This window comes from Mustela putorius, unplaced genomic scaffold (assembly GCF_011764305.1).
Source record: "Mustela putorius furo isolate JIRA1106 unplaced genomic scaffold, ASM1176430v1.1 tig00003932_pilon_pilon_pilon:0A:0A, whole genome shotgun sequence".
Lineage (NCBI taxonomy): Eukaryota > Metazoa > Chordata > Mammalia > Carnivora > Mustelidae > Mustela > Mustela putorius.
Genome location: NW_025422077.1, coordinates 126160 through 143118, shown reverse-complemented (window position 1 = coordinate 143118; position 16959 = coordinate 126160). Strand labels below are relative to the sequence as shown.

General features: G+C 40.0%; 1 protein-coding gene across 7 annotated transcripts in view; it reads right to left on the bottom strand.

Moving 5' to 3' along the window:
- Nucleotides 1–819: 819 nt before the first annotated feature.
- Nucleotides 820–16959, bottom strand: part of WDR17 (WD repeat domain 17) — a 103179-nt gene continuing 87039 nt past the window's right edge. For 4 of the 7 annotated variants that reach the window (XM_045069418.1, XM_045069417.1, XM_045069423.1 and 1 more), the window contains 9 exons: nt 16377–16516; nt 14221–14241; nt 12244–12355; nt 8767–8908; nt 8384–8486; nt 6914–7015; nt 3587–3685; nt 3079–3274; nt 820–1109 (listed from right to left, as the gene is read on the bottom strand). In XM_045069418.1, the coding sequence (XP_044925353.1) occupies nt 990–1109; nt 3079–3274; nt 3587–3685; nt 6914–7015; nt 8384–8486; nt 8767–8908; nt 12244–12355; nt 14221–14241; nt 16377–16516 (1035 nt within the window). In that variant the 3' untranslated portion in view covers nt 820–989. The remainder of the gene's footprint in view (nt 1110–3078; nt 3275–3586; nt 3686–6913; nt 7016–8383; nt 8487–8766; nt 8909–12243; nt 12356–14220; nt 14242–16376; nt 16517–16959) is intronic. The other 3 variants (XM_045069419.1, XM_045069420.1, XM_045069421.1) reach the window with 3 other exon arrangements.

Genomic DNA, 16959 nt, shown 5'->3' with positions numbered 1-16959 from the left:
ACCTCTGAGTGAGAATTCTACTGCAACTGAAATACTTGCAGTCATTTCTCAGGCTTTTTTTTTTTTTTTAATAGTTTTGTTCTTTTAATATTTAAAAAAAAACTTGAGTTTATAATATACCCCAAATTTCAACTAATATGTACTTACAGAAATTTCCTTGAAGCTAATTTTTTCAAATAAATTATGTTATAGAGTTAATATAAATCAACTAGAAATTACTGTAAATATTAAATGGTAATAAAAACTAATATCATACATACCTGTAAATTCTCATACAGATTTAACTGCATTTGTGTTTTTTACTCCTCAATTTTTACTATGCTTATAGAACCTATTCCTTTATAACTGGACATTTACTTTCAGTTCAAAAGACTTGGTAATGCTTTCTTTAAAAAATAATAAAACTCGGAAGTATTTTGACTGTGTATCCATTTATTGATACATATCAAACTCATTCCTGGAAACTTACTAAATATGAACTGAAACGACTGGTTTACTATATATTTTACGGAGGACAGTATGGGTGTTGGTTAACCTGAAGGTCCGTCATACATACCTTACATTCTGATATCTCAAAACACTCAGTCATTCCAATGTTCAGTAAGTACTTATTCTATGTCAAGCACTATTGTGGGTGTTGCATTATTTAATATGTTTCAATGTTTCAACAATATAATATTTTGGTACTTTTATGAAACTTTGGTAACTTTATGAAACTTACATATGCTCTTTTATATACTTCAGCCTTTTATAATTTAAATATTATCTTTCTCCCTAATATGGCTATTCTATTTTATAAAGGACACATCTATTTTTCCGTGAAATCATATAAATATTTTATTATTTGAAGTTAATTTATAAAGTCAACTCTCATTCCCCACCATCCCCGCTCCCCTCAACCTTTGGCTCTCGGACAACAAAGGCTAAAGTAATACTAACTCACAAAAGGTCTTAAAAAAAAAAAATTAAACAAGGAGAAAAACTTTCTGTCAAAATGGGTTGAGTCGTATTCCAGTCCCTAACGGTGAGAATGGGTTCACCTTTGCCCACATCAAAGCATCATTCAGTGAGATAGTGGATTTCCCATCTTCAAGGAAATATACAGGGCCCTGTACACAGAGTTGAGGAAAGAAAAGATGGGATTATAAATTTGCAATGTGCTTATAAAATTCCAGAAACAGAATCCCTTAAAAAGAAAAAACATTGGCAGTATTCAGACAATGCTAATAGAAAATTTTAAAATACAAGAAAAGTTAGACTTTTTGAACTACTCCAAAATATAGAAAAAATTTTAAATATCTTAATATTATGCCCGGATGTCTTTCAAAATAGAATTTGGTTTTATAATCAGAATTCTCTGAAGACAGTAGTGCTACCAATGACAAAGGTATTGCTAATCCATTAACTAAAACAAGTTAACATTTTATAAAAGTATATATGCTTAAAGAGACTTAAATACACTTCGCTACTTCACTCATATAGCCTACATCAATACAGCTGGGGAAACTATTTAAGCCAGAAGCCCTGAAACTCCTCTCCAGAAGATAAAAAACATGCTGCTGTGTATACACAATTTAAAATCATGTCAATGGTTATGATGTAAAAGTGTATTTATGATTCAGTTACCTCAGGTACTTTGTCAAGGGTAGTTCTAAAGAACCGAATGCAAAAAAACCTTTTAATCTATTTCTCCCAGCTCTCAGAAAGAAAAGCATGATTTCAAAAATACAAAATGGACTAAAAACTAATGTTCTTAATTCTTTTCTAGAGTGAGCAGATTTTTTCTCACGACTTCAAATCACTAAATCATGTGTAGACGTTGGAAAACCCGTCATGTGAAGTAGACTGCTTCCTACTCAAGGACAAGTGACATTTCACAGTTAGAACCAGAACAGTGATTTCTGTCCAAAGACAAAGATCCTGGGAGGGAAGCACCCCATTTATATTAGTGCTAGATGATAATGAGCAGGTTCTCTCCTGCTGCAAGTCTGGGTGCAGAGAGGTAAGGCAGCCTCTCTGCGAGATCATTCGGCTACTGCAGATGGAAGGGGAGAAGCGAACAGGACGGTGCTTCGGGTATACGAAGGAAGGACTGGGAATGGCACGGGGAGGACAGTGAGTAGCAAGAAGATATATTCTACAAATTGCATGATGTTTTTGCTCTTAATTATCAGTTACTGAATTTACTGCTTTGCTTATCTCTGAACATAAGTGGATAAAAAAGCATGCACACAACTAAATGTCCTGTCTGCTTTTTGGACTGTCCCCACTGGCCTGGCCTATCAGTAATAGAAATGTAATAAGTCACATTCCATTAGAAATAAAGAACCCACTGTGTAAAATGTGAACGTTTTTCTGGGAAGTGGTGTTTTTGTGTCTGTACTGTAGCTGCAATTGCAGTCTGTATGGACGCGGCTGCTTGTTCCATGTGGACACCTCCACCTGGCCTGGCTCTGAGCCCATGAAGGCGTCTCCACTTGCCCTAGAAATGGGGCACTGGGAGGTGTCTCTCCCCATCATTACTTCTTATTGTACACTAGGGACCTTCCTTAGGGATTAGCCATCCCTCAGGATTGATCCCAGTAATTTGTAATTGCTGAAAAATTCAGTAAGCCAATATAAGAGTATGTATATCAATAATATACATATGCCAGTTCTTAATTTCTTGTGTTTATAAAATACAAATGGAGACTATAAAGTTAATTTTAATCTATTACGATATGATCATTTATAACTGTGTTGACTGGCTTTGTCTCCTTTATTTAATTTCCCTAAGGATAGGATCTACAAAAAAAAAAAAAGGATATGATCTACATGTACTTTTTAAACATTTGTCACTCAGTACACCTGTTACATGAATTGCTTTCACAATAATAATACAACAACCATCTCTCTGACTGTATTTGGAGGAGAGTCCATTGAAGCTAACCGTCGAGCATTAAGGGTGTATCTTCTCACTAAGGCATCAGTCCTCTTCATAGGTACCTCCTCTTATTCAGATTATGCTTATTTTAAGACCACATTTTTAAAAATAATGAAACACATGAGAACAATGGAAACGAACAATTTATGCCTTACATTAGGCTGTACCTGGATTTTTAATCCCGTAAGACAAGAGATGTGGATATCAGAATGACTGGGCAGATTTGATCCAGTCACGTAATCTGGTCCAACAATTCCTCTGAGTGGTTCTTGTTCTAGTCTCTTTAGTAAAGTTGCATAAACCATTTTTTGTGAATCAGAAGGGGGTGTATAGGCAGACTCTTCCGATGATCTATATTTTCAACAGATATTACATTTTCATTTTTGTAGAACCATAGAATTATTAAGGTTTAAATCAGAAACAGTCTGTAAAGATTATTTGGTCCCCCTTTAGAAATGATGGCAACTTAGACTTGATTTGTAGTGAAGTGAAAGACTTTGACAAAACAGAAAGAACAGGATTGTAAACTATCACCGAATATACGCTGAACAAACCAAGATGCATTATTTGGCTAAGATTAATAGTCAATCCACATTTTCACCAAGTTTGTCTATAATATTAAGTAATACCTCCGCCTTCCAATTTTTCATCAGCTGCACTCACCGGCTGACGGACTGTGTGCATGCTCTCCACGCGTCCAACTCCTCCGAAAGGTGCTCAATTTTTAAAGGCACTGACACCGCCCGACGCTTTAACAGCTGACTGAAACATGTGAAACAGAAATTAACATCGGGCACCCAAGACTAAGATACCAAAAAAGCAAATGTGCTTTAAATAACTGCAATTTCAGATTTAACAACGACTGCTCAAAAATACGTGTGTATACACCAAGGTGTGCATGTGTGAGCTCGTGTGAGCATTTACTTGTATGCCTGGTCTTTAAGTGCCCTAAGTCAAAGATGTCCGGTAAGTGCCAGCTGGATGACGGTCAAGTGAGCAGATGAACGAACGAACCACAAGGGAGGCTTTGGGGGGGATGGGTGAAATGGGGGTGGGGTGGGGTGGGGGACACTGGTCGTGAGGAGCACGGGGTGATGTACGGAAGTGCTGAATCATTACACGGTACACCTGAAACTAATATTACACTGAAGGTTAACGAGATTTAAATACAAACTTGAAAAGTAAAATGTAAAACTAGCAAAAAGTGGGTAAACAAAGGAAGGAACAAACGAACTGTGGAGAAAGGAGAGACGAGCCAAGCAACGTCGTGTACTGGTCCCTCACGGCTGCTGTGTGGCACCGCGCACGTCCGAATTCAAAGTGAATATTAGAGGAGTAAGAAAGCAAGTGGGGGAACAGCAAGAGAAGAATGTCAACTTGGTGGGAAGGAATGGACATGAGGACTGCGGTTCTTTAAAGACAGACGTGTGTGAGAAAAAGCCGCAGAACAGGGACATCAGGGATCCATCACGTCTCTGTAGAGAAAACTGGAAAAGAGACATGATTAGGATTAATTAGAAAGCCTTAGATAAATAATTACTAGTCCTAGTTTCTTTAACAAGTTTTGAACTCAGTGGGTTTTCCAAGGAACTAGCGGAAATTTAAAAGTAAAAGCTGTTTGGGAGATAGAGACAGAACACAAGACCTTAGAGAGGAAGTAAGGGTTAAGGAAGCCATTCTGTAACGTGCATTTTCGGGTTATTCCGGCTAATTGTAATCCTTCCGCTGCGGCATGATAAGGCCTGGTGAGGAAGAAGGTAAAACTCTCCCCCCATACACACGCATGTCTAACACTGTAGAAATATTATCTCAAATTGACTAGTAGCTTATCATGTTCTTTAATCCCAAATGGTTGAACTTAAAATTTTTACTGACAATGTGGCTAGATCCAAAATGAATTCCTTAAACACTCTGGCTTCCCTGTCTACAAATCTGCACTTGATAGGACTTCATCTGTGCAGTCATTTGGGTGATCTGCTATAAACAAAGCAGTGGCAGAGAATGAGGAGAAAAACCAAGGCAAGCAGTGGAGGGACGCTGAGAGACCACCGGGGAAAGCTTCCACACGTTACGGGGCCACGAGTAATTCAGTTTGGCCAGAGTGGAGGACAGAGAAGGCTGCAGACCTTTAGTGTAAGACTAAGGATCTGGAAGCTCTGTGATGGACAGTGGGGGGTCCGGGGGGTCTGGAGGGAACCGAGGAAGGAAGGGTGGTGCTGCCGGAAGGGGATGGAGCAGAACAGAGGTGCAGAGATCAGGGGACCAGACGCAGGGCTGGGGCAGGAGGGAGTTAGGCCAGACCCTAACTATGGCAGTCGGAAGAACACTTAATCAGAACCCTGATCGTGTGATTCTGGGTGGCAGAAATAGGATGACCCAATCAAAAGAAAGAGAGAACACAGAGAAGCAGCCGATTTGAGGAGGACGAGGTTTTCGTGTGGAGCCCACGGAGCGGAGGTCAGACTCTGGCCAGCCACGCGCGTGAGGCCTGAGTGTGAAAACCACCGCGGAGGCGATGGGTGCGGCCACAGAAATGTTGAGGGCTCCACGGAGAGAAAACTGAGGGGAAAACAGAGTGAGGGAGACCCGGAGACTGAGCCGGGACGGAGCCGGGAAGCGGAGCACGGGAGGGAGCAGAGGGCCAGAAACGCCCTGGGGGCTCAGTACGAGGGGCGAGGGGCGAGGGCCAGGGCCTGAGACTAGACGGCAGACACCATAGCCAGGCAGACACCAGAGCCAGCGTAGTAAGAAGTTCCGTCCCAGGAGGGCCCTCTGACTGTCTCGTTTTACACTGGCAGGCTCAGATGCATTCTCCCGAGTCTCTCCTGCCTCACGTGTAAAAGCCTCCTTTTATTTCTGATTCTATTTCAAGGGACCATGTCCCCGTCTCTACTTTCATTACCCAAGTCACATGTAAATGGGACACATTTCACCAAATACTTTCATTCCATGCGGTACATCCTATTGCTCCCATCAGGTATTTAAATATTGTTAAAAACTGCTTTCAGATTTGGGTCTGCCGCCTGCACAGAAATAGGTTTTTCCCCGAGTTTCCCCGCAGTGTCACTCCCCACTGTCCCTCAGTCTGCTCCAGGTGGTAGCCTGAGTCCCATACGTGGCCTTGGAGGAAGAGAGGGAAAGGAGCGAAGAGGAAGCTCTCTGGGAAAGTCAGCCCCGTGTGAGGAGCACTCAGAAAAACTGCTCTTACCCACAGATGCTCAGCATTTTTCGGAGTTAGCTACTCTGCCATGGAGCAAACTAGTCAACTGGAAGGGATGTTTTCTGCAAAGGCGCTCTGGATTTTCTTTCTAAGGATAACAAGTTTTAAGCACAATGGCTGAAGTTCAGCAAAGCGGGTAGAAAATAGAGGAGTCTGGCAGGACTGCTAGGCCCGACTCTAAAGCAGCGAGTCACCCACTGTTCACAAATCCTCTTTGCTTTTCCTTACTCTAGAGATCGGAAAGCTGAAATACCCAGTTGCTCTGTTTCTTCTAAAAACAGGGTTCCATGGTTCTCACCAAAGGGAGGCATCTAACCCAAGTGAGCCTCTCCTTACCGAGTCCGATGGCCTCATGCTTTAGGGTCCCTGCCTTGTCACTCTTCTCTGCTTCCTGCTTAGAATACAGAACTGTTGTGGTGGGTTCCTCTGGCAAATGGAGGGGAGCTGAGGAGGTCAGCGTCAAAACAAGGGAAGAATTCCGTCCTGGATGGACTTCGTGCATAGCTCTAACAGCCCTGGAAGCTGATCCCAAGAATCTTGACACAAGACCAATAAACCCCATGTGTTTAAGCTAGAATTAGAATTTCTATCATTTACATCCTAATTCACTTCTAATTCATAGATTTTTATCACTGCTTTATTATAAAGTGCCTGCTAATGAACCAGAGGATGCATACAATATGTACCGGAGGCCTTCTAGGATGTACTTAGAGACTATCTCAGTGAAAGGAATTTCCCTAAGTTCGAAACAGAAGCGAAATTGGTTTTACCTTGTGTATTCATAAAGTGCTGGAACGATGCTTTGGTACTGTCTTCTGATAGCCAATAGTGCCCCAATATAGCCACACAATATAAGCAATTCATTTCGCGCTCTAGAAGAGAATATATATATACATATAGATATATATCTTTAATTCCATAACTTGAGATCTAGAACGTTACTCACATATGTAGTCACTGTACTTGCATCTCTGTATTTTGATGACTGACATAGCAAAATATGTTTAGAAAATTTTCCAGACTTGAAGATGTTTTATTCTTAAGTTAACTCCTATTCACACACTTATGCTATACCACATGTAAGGTTTAACTCTTGCCTTCTTGCTTCTCTCTATTCCTTGACTGTTTCTTCATGTCCATTTTTCTCTAAATAACTCATTAGGCTCAATTTGGGAATTCCTGGCATACTGTGTAGACTCTGGGAAAGGGCAGAGCATACCCACTCCATTTCTGGCTAGGGAAGCTTGTCAAAGTTTCCCAGGCTGTGGCGTCATCGTTTCCACACATGCCATTAAAGCAAAAATAGCCCAAAGCCTCCATTATAAACTACACAGTCTCTGGGGACTTTCATTCTATGGACAACAGTGTCCTTAAATGATACATGAATGCAGGGATGGTGTCTGTTTTTCACTTTCTAGTACCTTCACTTTTCCCCCAGCCTAGTATGATTTGCACACAGTTGCCATTTTTTTTTTTTAAAAGATTATTTATTTATTTATTTGACAGAGAGAGATGACAAGCAGGCAGAAAGGCAGGCAGAGAGAGGGGAGGAAGCAGGCTCCCTGCTGAGCAGAGAGCCCGATGCGGGGCTCGATCCCAGGACCCTGGGATCATGACCTGAGCCGAAGGCAGCGGCTTAACTCACTGAGCCACCCAGGCGCCCCACACAGTTGCCATTTAATAGATATGACCACTAGCTTCTTGAGGACTTGAGGACTAAGACTACCCCACAGCTCTGAATTAGCCCTATCTGAGCCAGTTAGGGGGGTGTGTGTGTATGCGTGTGCACATGTGTACACACACATATATAAACATACACACTCCAGGTATTAGTAAATAGGACCACTAAGATTATTTGTTCCAAACTGATCTCTTTATTTTTTCTTGGGAATAGCAAATAAAGGCACACCTAGGTAGCTCAGTAGGTTAAGAGTCCAACTCTAGGTTTCAGCTCAGGTCATGCTCTCAGGGTCACGAGATTGAGCCCCAGGGTGGGCTCTGAGCTCAGCCCAGAGTCTGCTTGAGATTCTCTCTCTCCCTCTTCCCCCCTCATCCCCCCTCCCTCTAAAATAAATATATAAATCTTAAAAAAAAAAGAGCAAATAAAAATGTAATTTTTTCTACAAGGGCATCTACTGGTCCAAGATGATCTTTTTTCATGATCTGAACACTAAAAACAATATAACCATTTTAAAACATTACATAGGTTCAGTTATATATTTTGGAGAAAAAGTACTCACTTAGTACACGTATGCAAGACTAATTTTTCAGTACGAATATAACTCAGCAGGTCAAGAACAGGATAAATGGTATCCAATGTCCAATTTGAACTAGTGATGTATTCTGGCAAAATAAAACCAAATACGAGATTCTCTAAGTAATAGTTTTAAATGTGTTCATCCAATTTTTAACTTATATAATTAATTCTCTTATGGTCAATCCCATCTACCCCCTTATTTTCTGGATCACAAGTATTTCCATATTTACTGTCTTTTAAGTCCCCATACTATATAATCACCAACCTCTTTACTTTTTAAATTGATTTTAAGGTTGCTTATCAATATTAATGAAAAGATCAAGTAACTGAGTAGATTTTAGATTATACTAACAACTAGAAACTTACCTTTAATGAAATCAATACCAATAGGAAGGGCTTTTTCAGGTTCCTGACTTAACAAGTAGTATTTCACAGTTTCAAATATATTACCATCTGCATGGGCTGTCTCCGCTAACTGCATACATTCCTCTACCGTGGGTAGCTTGCACTGAAAGTAATTGGTTTGATGATGTTACTAAAATTTATAGGTATAAAAACAGCAGTATAACTAATAAATATTTCCAATATGCCTAGTATGCTTTTCTTATTAAAGTTGTTCAAAATAGATGTAAATGAAATAATTTGTATTAAGAGCATACATTTAGGAAAACACCTTTAGGATCTAATAACAGTAAATAGGGTATTAGCTAATGAGTTAATAGCTTTTCGTCCCATAAACACCTAATAAAAGAGGTGGAAGGAAACTGTGATAATCGGAATTAGTATCCATGCACGTAATTCGGGGAAAAAACAGCTGAAATTTGCTATTTCAAGATACTCTGACCAATGCCAGAAACCATGTCAAATGTAGAAAATGTCAACAGTACACTCTTCCACGACCTCTACGCTCTGGAGTTTAAGTTCACTCGGCCTTTGAGACAAAGCCACGTCATTTCAAGCAGGAAGGCAAAACATATACAAGCTCTCACAGTTTTTAGCTCTGACATTCTGAAATGCCACAAAATGGAGATTTTGAGCCTATGAGATTTCATTACTGTAAAATGCAAAGCAATACTCTCGTTTTTTTTTCCAAATAATTTTTTTTCCTGTTGAAACAGAGAGCCCGCTCCTCCTTAGGTAAGCTCTTCCGCTTCCAGAATGTAGGCAGGAATTGAAAGTTATCTTTTATATTAAAATCTGATGTGTTCATGACATTTGAAGAGGAAGTGTTAAAGGTCTGCTGGTCAGCTTCTAAGCAACACCTATAAATCGTTGAAGGCTTTGTCTCGCTGGTCTTCGGCGACCCCGGAGAAGGTGCTCCTGGGGCAGAGGGCTTTCCTGTGCCTCAGTTCAATCACAGTAGGTCATGGGTCCGCTCACCTTTGAGATTCCTCACACTCGTCCCTTCATACTTCCCCTCTATGTCCCCTCAAGTGACTAAGATGGTTTATTCAACCTATTTATTAACGCTCTTATTCAAGAGCTTCATAACTTCTGTGACTTAAAGTGGGTGGGGAGATGGGTGAAGGAGGTGATGGGGGCTGGGGAGCCCCGGGTGATGTGTGGAAGTGGTGAGTCACTATACTGTACACCTGACACTACCCCCACTGCATGTTAACCACCCGGAAGTTAAATGAAAACATAAAAAATAAATAAAAATTTGGTAAACTGAACATTTTAGATTCCTTAATCTCTCCCTCTTAAACAATTACAACAAACTCGATTAAAAGGGCTTTCATACATATAACATTTCCACATTGTTTCCCCATCTTCATTTACTAAATGCCAGTCTTTACTGAACAACTACTATGTGCTAGGTACTATGCCTGGCTAAAAAAAATAAAGTTTCTTCACTTTGTTACACGCTCCAAGAGTAAAGGAAATGGAAAAATGATTTCTATTGAAATTTTATTCTCAAATAAAATATAAGTAAGATGATCATTCCTGTAACTTCTGTCCCGTCTTAAAATTCTAAGTTATATAAATCAACAAAATATTTGAAAACACAATTTTTAGCATTACTTGTGAAACTGTCCAGAGGTAGTAACATGTGTACACAAACTGACTAGTCTTTCTAAAGAGTTATTAATGAAGTCTGACCAGAAAGTCTGATATCTTTTTAGAACGTGTGATGAAAAGACTGTGTGAATGTCATCTTGCCCATGCCATTACCAGTGTGTAAACACAGACAAATATTTTTCCACTCTAAGCCTCAATATTAGCACCTGCTGTTCTCACCTCGGAAGATATGTGAGTTACTCTTAAAGCACTAGGCAGGGCGTCTGCGTGGCCCAGTGCGTTACATGGCAGGTCCTGATCTCAGGGTCCTGGGACTGAGCCTGGCATAGGGCGCTACAGTCAGCGGGGACTCGGCTTCTCCCTCTCCCTAGACCTTTGCCTCCCCTTCCTCCTGCTCCTGCTCTCTCTTTCTCATATCAATCAATAAAACATTTAAAAAAAAGGCACTATGCAACAAATGTGAAGTTCCTACTTCCTTATTTTAATTTCAACATGGAAATAGCTTTTATTTGTCAGGTTTGTAAAAACAAGCGCAGCTCATTTAAAAAAATAATTCACAAAATACAAAGTATATAAAGAAGTTAAATCCCCCCAAATCTCACAACCCACTGATGACTGTGCATACTTATCATTTCACAGGTATCTTTCCTGGTATCACACACTCACTCACACACACTTCCACACATCTGCTCACACTGGAGCTCACACACACACACACACACACACACACACACCTGGTATATTTGCACTATCACAATACTTAGTAAGTATCCCGTTGTTGAATGAATAAGGCCACTCAGCTACTGGGCACAAATCAAGGGTCATATAAGTGTAACAAAACATGGTTATTTTCAGAGTTAAAGATAAGAAAATGTTTTATTCTATCTTACATTTTTCTTAAAAGAACTGTACATATCTCCTTGAATATGCTATAAATAACATAAGTACATACACAGTTGTTTTCAAAATGAAAATCGCACAGCACGTGCGTATTTCATATTCTGCCTTTTCCTGACTGCTTTACAGCCATCTACCAGCGCCAATAAAAACAGAACTTCATGACCTTTTTAATGGATTAAAAGCACTGAACTACAAAAATGTGCTGCACTTTATATAAACCATCTTCAGATTATGGAGTATTTTTGTTGTTTTTATAGAAAATCATGGTACATAAGTTCCTACGTTCTATAAAGGAATAATTCTTTAAACCACTTTAGAGTAATGCATGGGAATTTCATTATATTTCATTAACTCTTTTATGGATCCTAAGTTGCCTATTTTTTTTAATTTTTTATTTTTTATAAACATATATTTTTATCCCCAGGGGTACAGGTCTGTGAATCACCAGGTTTACACACTTCACAGCACTCACCAAATCACATACCCTCCCCAATGTCCATATAAGTTGCCTATTTTTAAAAAGTCAGCTTACATGTCCCTTATGATGCAGAGCGGCATGATTGGGAAGGCCTTGGGACGCGGACGGAGGCAGAGAGGCTGAACCTGACATTCACCCTCCGCCTTCCACTGAGGGCAGTTCCTTCCCTTCTCTGAGCTCCCTTTCTTCGTGGAATAGGAACAATATCCCTGGGTTTTCAGGGCATCATGAGAATTGAGTAAAACACAAATGCATGTGAAACTGTCCCAAGCATACAGTAGAAGTTCAAGAAATGTCACCTACCGTTACCATTTTTGTTCTATTTATAAAAGGGTTGGAAAGAGATATGTTTGTTTCCCTGCCTGAAATCTGTATGTGCCCGAACCTAGAGTTAGTTAAATCACAGCACTGCGTTCCGACTGGAGAATGGACTGCCCTGACCTTACCTTCTCACGAAGATCATTCAGCTCTTCAGTGCAGCCTGGGTAGAAGGCACAGAGTTTGACCAGCTGCAGCTCGTTGTCAGGAGTCATCAGCAGCAGATCGGCCGCCAGATTCCTATGCACGCAACAAAAGGGGAAACTTCAATGGAGGGAAAAAAAAAAATCTAAAAATAACATTTAGAACTATTTCCAAGGAAGAAAATTCTACCGCCTCCCTCGATTTTCTACTTATATAAACAGCACCAATTTCCTACCTAATTATGGTAGTCTTCTAAATGTGGATGACAGAAACCGAAGAGCATGAAGGATAAATGGATTATGACATTTCTGTAGTTTTTTTTTTTTAATCTAAGTGAATCTTTATATATTCATAATTAACTTTGTTATTACAGGACAATTCTCTAACCAAGCTAAGTAGAATTAGATATGTTCTTTGGAGTGAATTACACGGCAAATTTTGTCAAAGCTAATTCTCATCAGCTTTGGTCATGCTAGTCAACCACGGCTCCCTAAAACCAATAGAACACCTAGATGTTTTAAGTTTAGAATTTGGGGTATTCCGCAACTCTCCTAAACTTTAGGTGGAAATCAAAGATAGAAATGCAATTTTTGGATTTACTTTTTAAAGATTCAATAAATGGAATAAATCACTTAAAAAAATAAGGTACTTTAAACTGTTGTATGGACTTAACAGCTTTACATTAAAAATATTTTGTATAATATCTTCTTAAAAATCACTAGGTAAAGAGTTTTTGGTTGCATACATCATAACTGAGAAAACACTATTTTTTAAGGGTTCGAGATGTTATCATTCCATTTTCAAGAAACTGATATTTGACACATTCGGCATAACCTGAGAATAGACAATATTTCAAATGTGAATTTCTGAAGGTCAGACTTCTGAGAGTAAAATCCTCCTTAACCTTCCTTGTGATGCCTTCAGTCAAATGTACACTGGTCATTTATATGAATCAATCATTTTTAAAACATTAAGAGATGTTTAATTGAGAACACTGTGAGGTTGGAACAGGAATAGATAACTTGTGTGTGTCAAATATTCTACCATCACGGAGCAGGTAAACCTTTGGGTATTTTTACAAGTCTCAAATTAGGGTAATTCATCTGTTCTTGCTAAAAGGTTTAAATGACTCTGTTTTCTGATACCAACATTTAATAGCAGTATTCAATTATGTCCATGAGGATAGGGAAATTACCATTTGCTTTTATAGGGCATAAAATAGCTGTGCTAGGGGCACCTGGGTGGCTCAGTGGGTTAAAGCCTCCGCCTTCGGCTCAGGTCATGATCCCAGGGTCATTGCGCTCTCTGCTCAGCAGAGAGCCTGCTTCCTCCTCCCCCTCTGCCTGCTTCAATGCCTACTTGTGATGTCTATCTGTAAAAAAATAAAAATCTAAAAAAAAAATAGCTGTGCTAAACTTCTATTCAAACTTTTATGAACATTTAAGTCTGACTTTCTCACAGTAGAATTATATAGACATACACTGAAATTTACAGCTATGCAAGTTAATTTTATTCACTCTTTAGTGTAATTTACCGTTTATTGAAAATTCAGGACACGAATTGGGGAAAATGTATATATTTGTAATAATACAGAGCTACCTAATAACCTAAAATCTGAAATTTTGCTGCCAGAACAAGCGTTTTTCACTTGCTTAGTTATTAACTATCATTTAGTACTATAGAAAGTCACAGTTTATTTATTACACAAGTTTTGAGTATAAAATCAGGAGTGATTTTTGTATCTGGGCTAAAGGAACTGTTCTTATTACTTTGTAGCTAGGTTTTACATGCTATAAATTCTATGAAAGAACTAGCATTCTGTGAAACAATGAAGCAAGAAGAGGTAATGATCATTTCTTAATAGAGAGTTCATATTCTAAAACTTCAATATTTTAGAATTTAATATTCTAAAATAAGATATGAGTTCTTTAATTAAATGTTTTTATAAAACAAGATAATACCTGTATCCAACAGATGGAAAGCTAGAAAGAAAATGATTTTAAATATGAATACCATGGATAATATGCAACGAGAACCAGGAAGAAGGAAACTTTTACCAGTAAATGCAAAAGAGGCAAAGCACCCTTGGTTCACAAAATTATGAACATTCTCTTGAAATTATGCAGCTATCCATTTTTACTTAAATTTCTGGAGCTCTATGAATACCATGAGGATTACAGATTCCCCCTAGAAATAAACCTGATTGGTGCCACATAGTTCAGAATTTGAACTTTAATCTAGTTTCGTGTGCATGTGTCTATTCTATGGATAAATAAAGGAAACTTCGTGAGGCAGTTATAAGGAAATGGAAGTTTGTTTTGTAGTAAAAGCAACTAAGACATATAGTCAGTTGAAAGATTCTTTAGACCTCACTTAAATTTAATTGCCCTTTTTTTTTTTTTTTTGGCTATTTTTTACCCTCATCTAAAAAAAAAATAATAACTAATCACATTTTATTGAGATTAGATGACGACTTTTAGCCTGGAGTCGGTCACCTTTGTGACTAAATAGCCTGAGTTAAACCTCATGCTTTGGGATGGGTCCAAGGCAAGTCGCAATAAGTATGTCACTGACTGCTACCCACAGGGAAAACAGGGCACTCGCAGAGGACGGTGGGAAGTTTAAGGCCGATGGTGGGGGAGGGAGCTCTTATACGTGTAAGATTTGGTAAAAATTATAAAATCCCTGAGATTCCTGATTCACTATGAAGCCCCAAGATCCAGAAAGAAGAGGAAAACGGGAAGTGCTGCTCTTCTGCTGATTTAGCCACAGATTAAGGATGTGGCACAGCATGACAGCTGCCACAGCCTGGATGCCTGTGTTGCCCCCTGAATTCCTATGCTGAACCTAATCCCCAATAGAATGGTATTTAGAAGTGGGGTCTTTGGGAGGTAATTAGGTCCTGGTTGCTGAGCCCTCATGAATGGGATTAGTGCCCTTATAAACAAGCTGGCCCCTTCCACAAGTGAGCACAGCAAGAAGTTGGCCAATGATGACCCAGGAAGTCAGCTCTCATCAGACACCCGATCTGCCAGCATCTTGATTTTAGGCTTTGCAGCCTCCAGAACTATGAGAAATAAGTTTCTGCTGTTATAAGCCACCCAGCCCATGACATTTCGTTGCAGCTGTCTGAACTAAGACAGTAGCTAAGTGCAAACTTTGCAGCCAGTTTATGTAACCTTGAACCTTGGCTTTAGTGGTGATGGAGACCTGGGGCGAATCAGTATCGACTGCAAAGTATCTAGTGGGTCATTCCACGTAAAGTGCTTCAAACAGTGCTTGGCCCACAGTAAGCAGCGCAGAAGGATCAGCCGGCCATCGTTATGATTACTATTTCTGTCCTCTGTAGGTGCCAGCAGTGGGGTCTGTCTAGGTCGGTCGTACAAGCGGCACGTGTGTGCACGGGGCGTATGGCAGGAAGAGGTTCAAGACCTGAGAAGCAAGTTTATTTGGAAACTCCTTGGGTTTCCATGTACTTTGGGGAAAGAGAAGATAAAAGTCTACAGTTGCCTTTACTCAACCACCGTTTTCTGACTGTCAGCATCGTGTATTTCCTGGGCGGCTCAGTGAGGAAGGACCGCCTGCCCTGAGATCAGGGCACTGTGGCAGGGAGCGAGGACTGCTGGGGCAGGGCCCTTCCGGGGTCGATGCCTTGGTGCGCTGCCCACGTCTGGGGGAACAGCCTGTTCCAAGTCTCCGGCTAAACACCCTGTTACTCTCCATTAGAAAAGTGACTTTATTTTCCACACCTTAAACTAAGACACAAGATCTGACACGAATGAGTGTAGATATGCAGAATTTAAAATGTGGGAATGTGTGGTCCTGATTATCTTAAGAAGGGCACATTTGTTCTCACAATGTTTTGTGTGCTGGAAAGATCGTGGAGGTGCACCTGCCCCGAGTCCGAATGGGTCACGGAAGATTTCCTTCTATAACGAGGGTAGTTCCCACTGTCACTTCGCTGTCATGGCCCGGTTTCCTCCCATAGTCTCAGCTAGTAATTTAGAAAAAGGAGATGCCGTGCTTTCCCAATACACACCAAATGCAACTAACTTACAGTATTTAAAAAACGTATCCCATTACTGTAGAATCTTTTTTTGAATTTGGAAATTCTTACCATGTGGGAATCATCATGCATTTTCTTGCCAACAACTCCAGGGCGTAGTGGGTGCCAGGGGCCGCGGCCTCCCCCAGCGTGGTGCCCACACACACGGCCAGTTCCAGCTCATTCCCGCGGATCAGGTACGCCATAGCACGCTTGCTCAATGACAAAATAATTGCTTCAGTTTCATAGACGTGGCATTGGCTCATCATTCCCCGCCAAGCTCATAAAGTAGATAAAGCAGTATTAACATATAATCAATCATTCTTACAAAGGATTGAATCTCATATACCTATGAAGTACAAATGCAATTTGCAGGTGGAAAAGCCCATGATAAAGGGTCAGAGAGGAAATTTTTATAAGGTCAGAATTTAAGTTTAAAACCCTCAGTATTGGTCGCCTGGGTGTCTGGGTTGGTTAAGCAACTGCATTCGGCTCAGGTCACGATCCTGGAGTCCTAGGATCAAGCCCTGTATCGGGCTCCCAGCTCCACGGGAGTCTGCTTCTCCCTCGGACTTTCCCCCCTCTCATGCTCTCTCTCATTCTCAAATAAATAAATAAAATCTTTAAAAAAAAAAAAAACCTTAGTATTATTTTT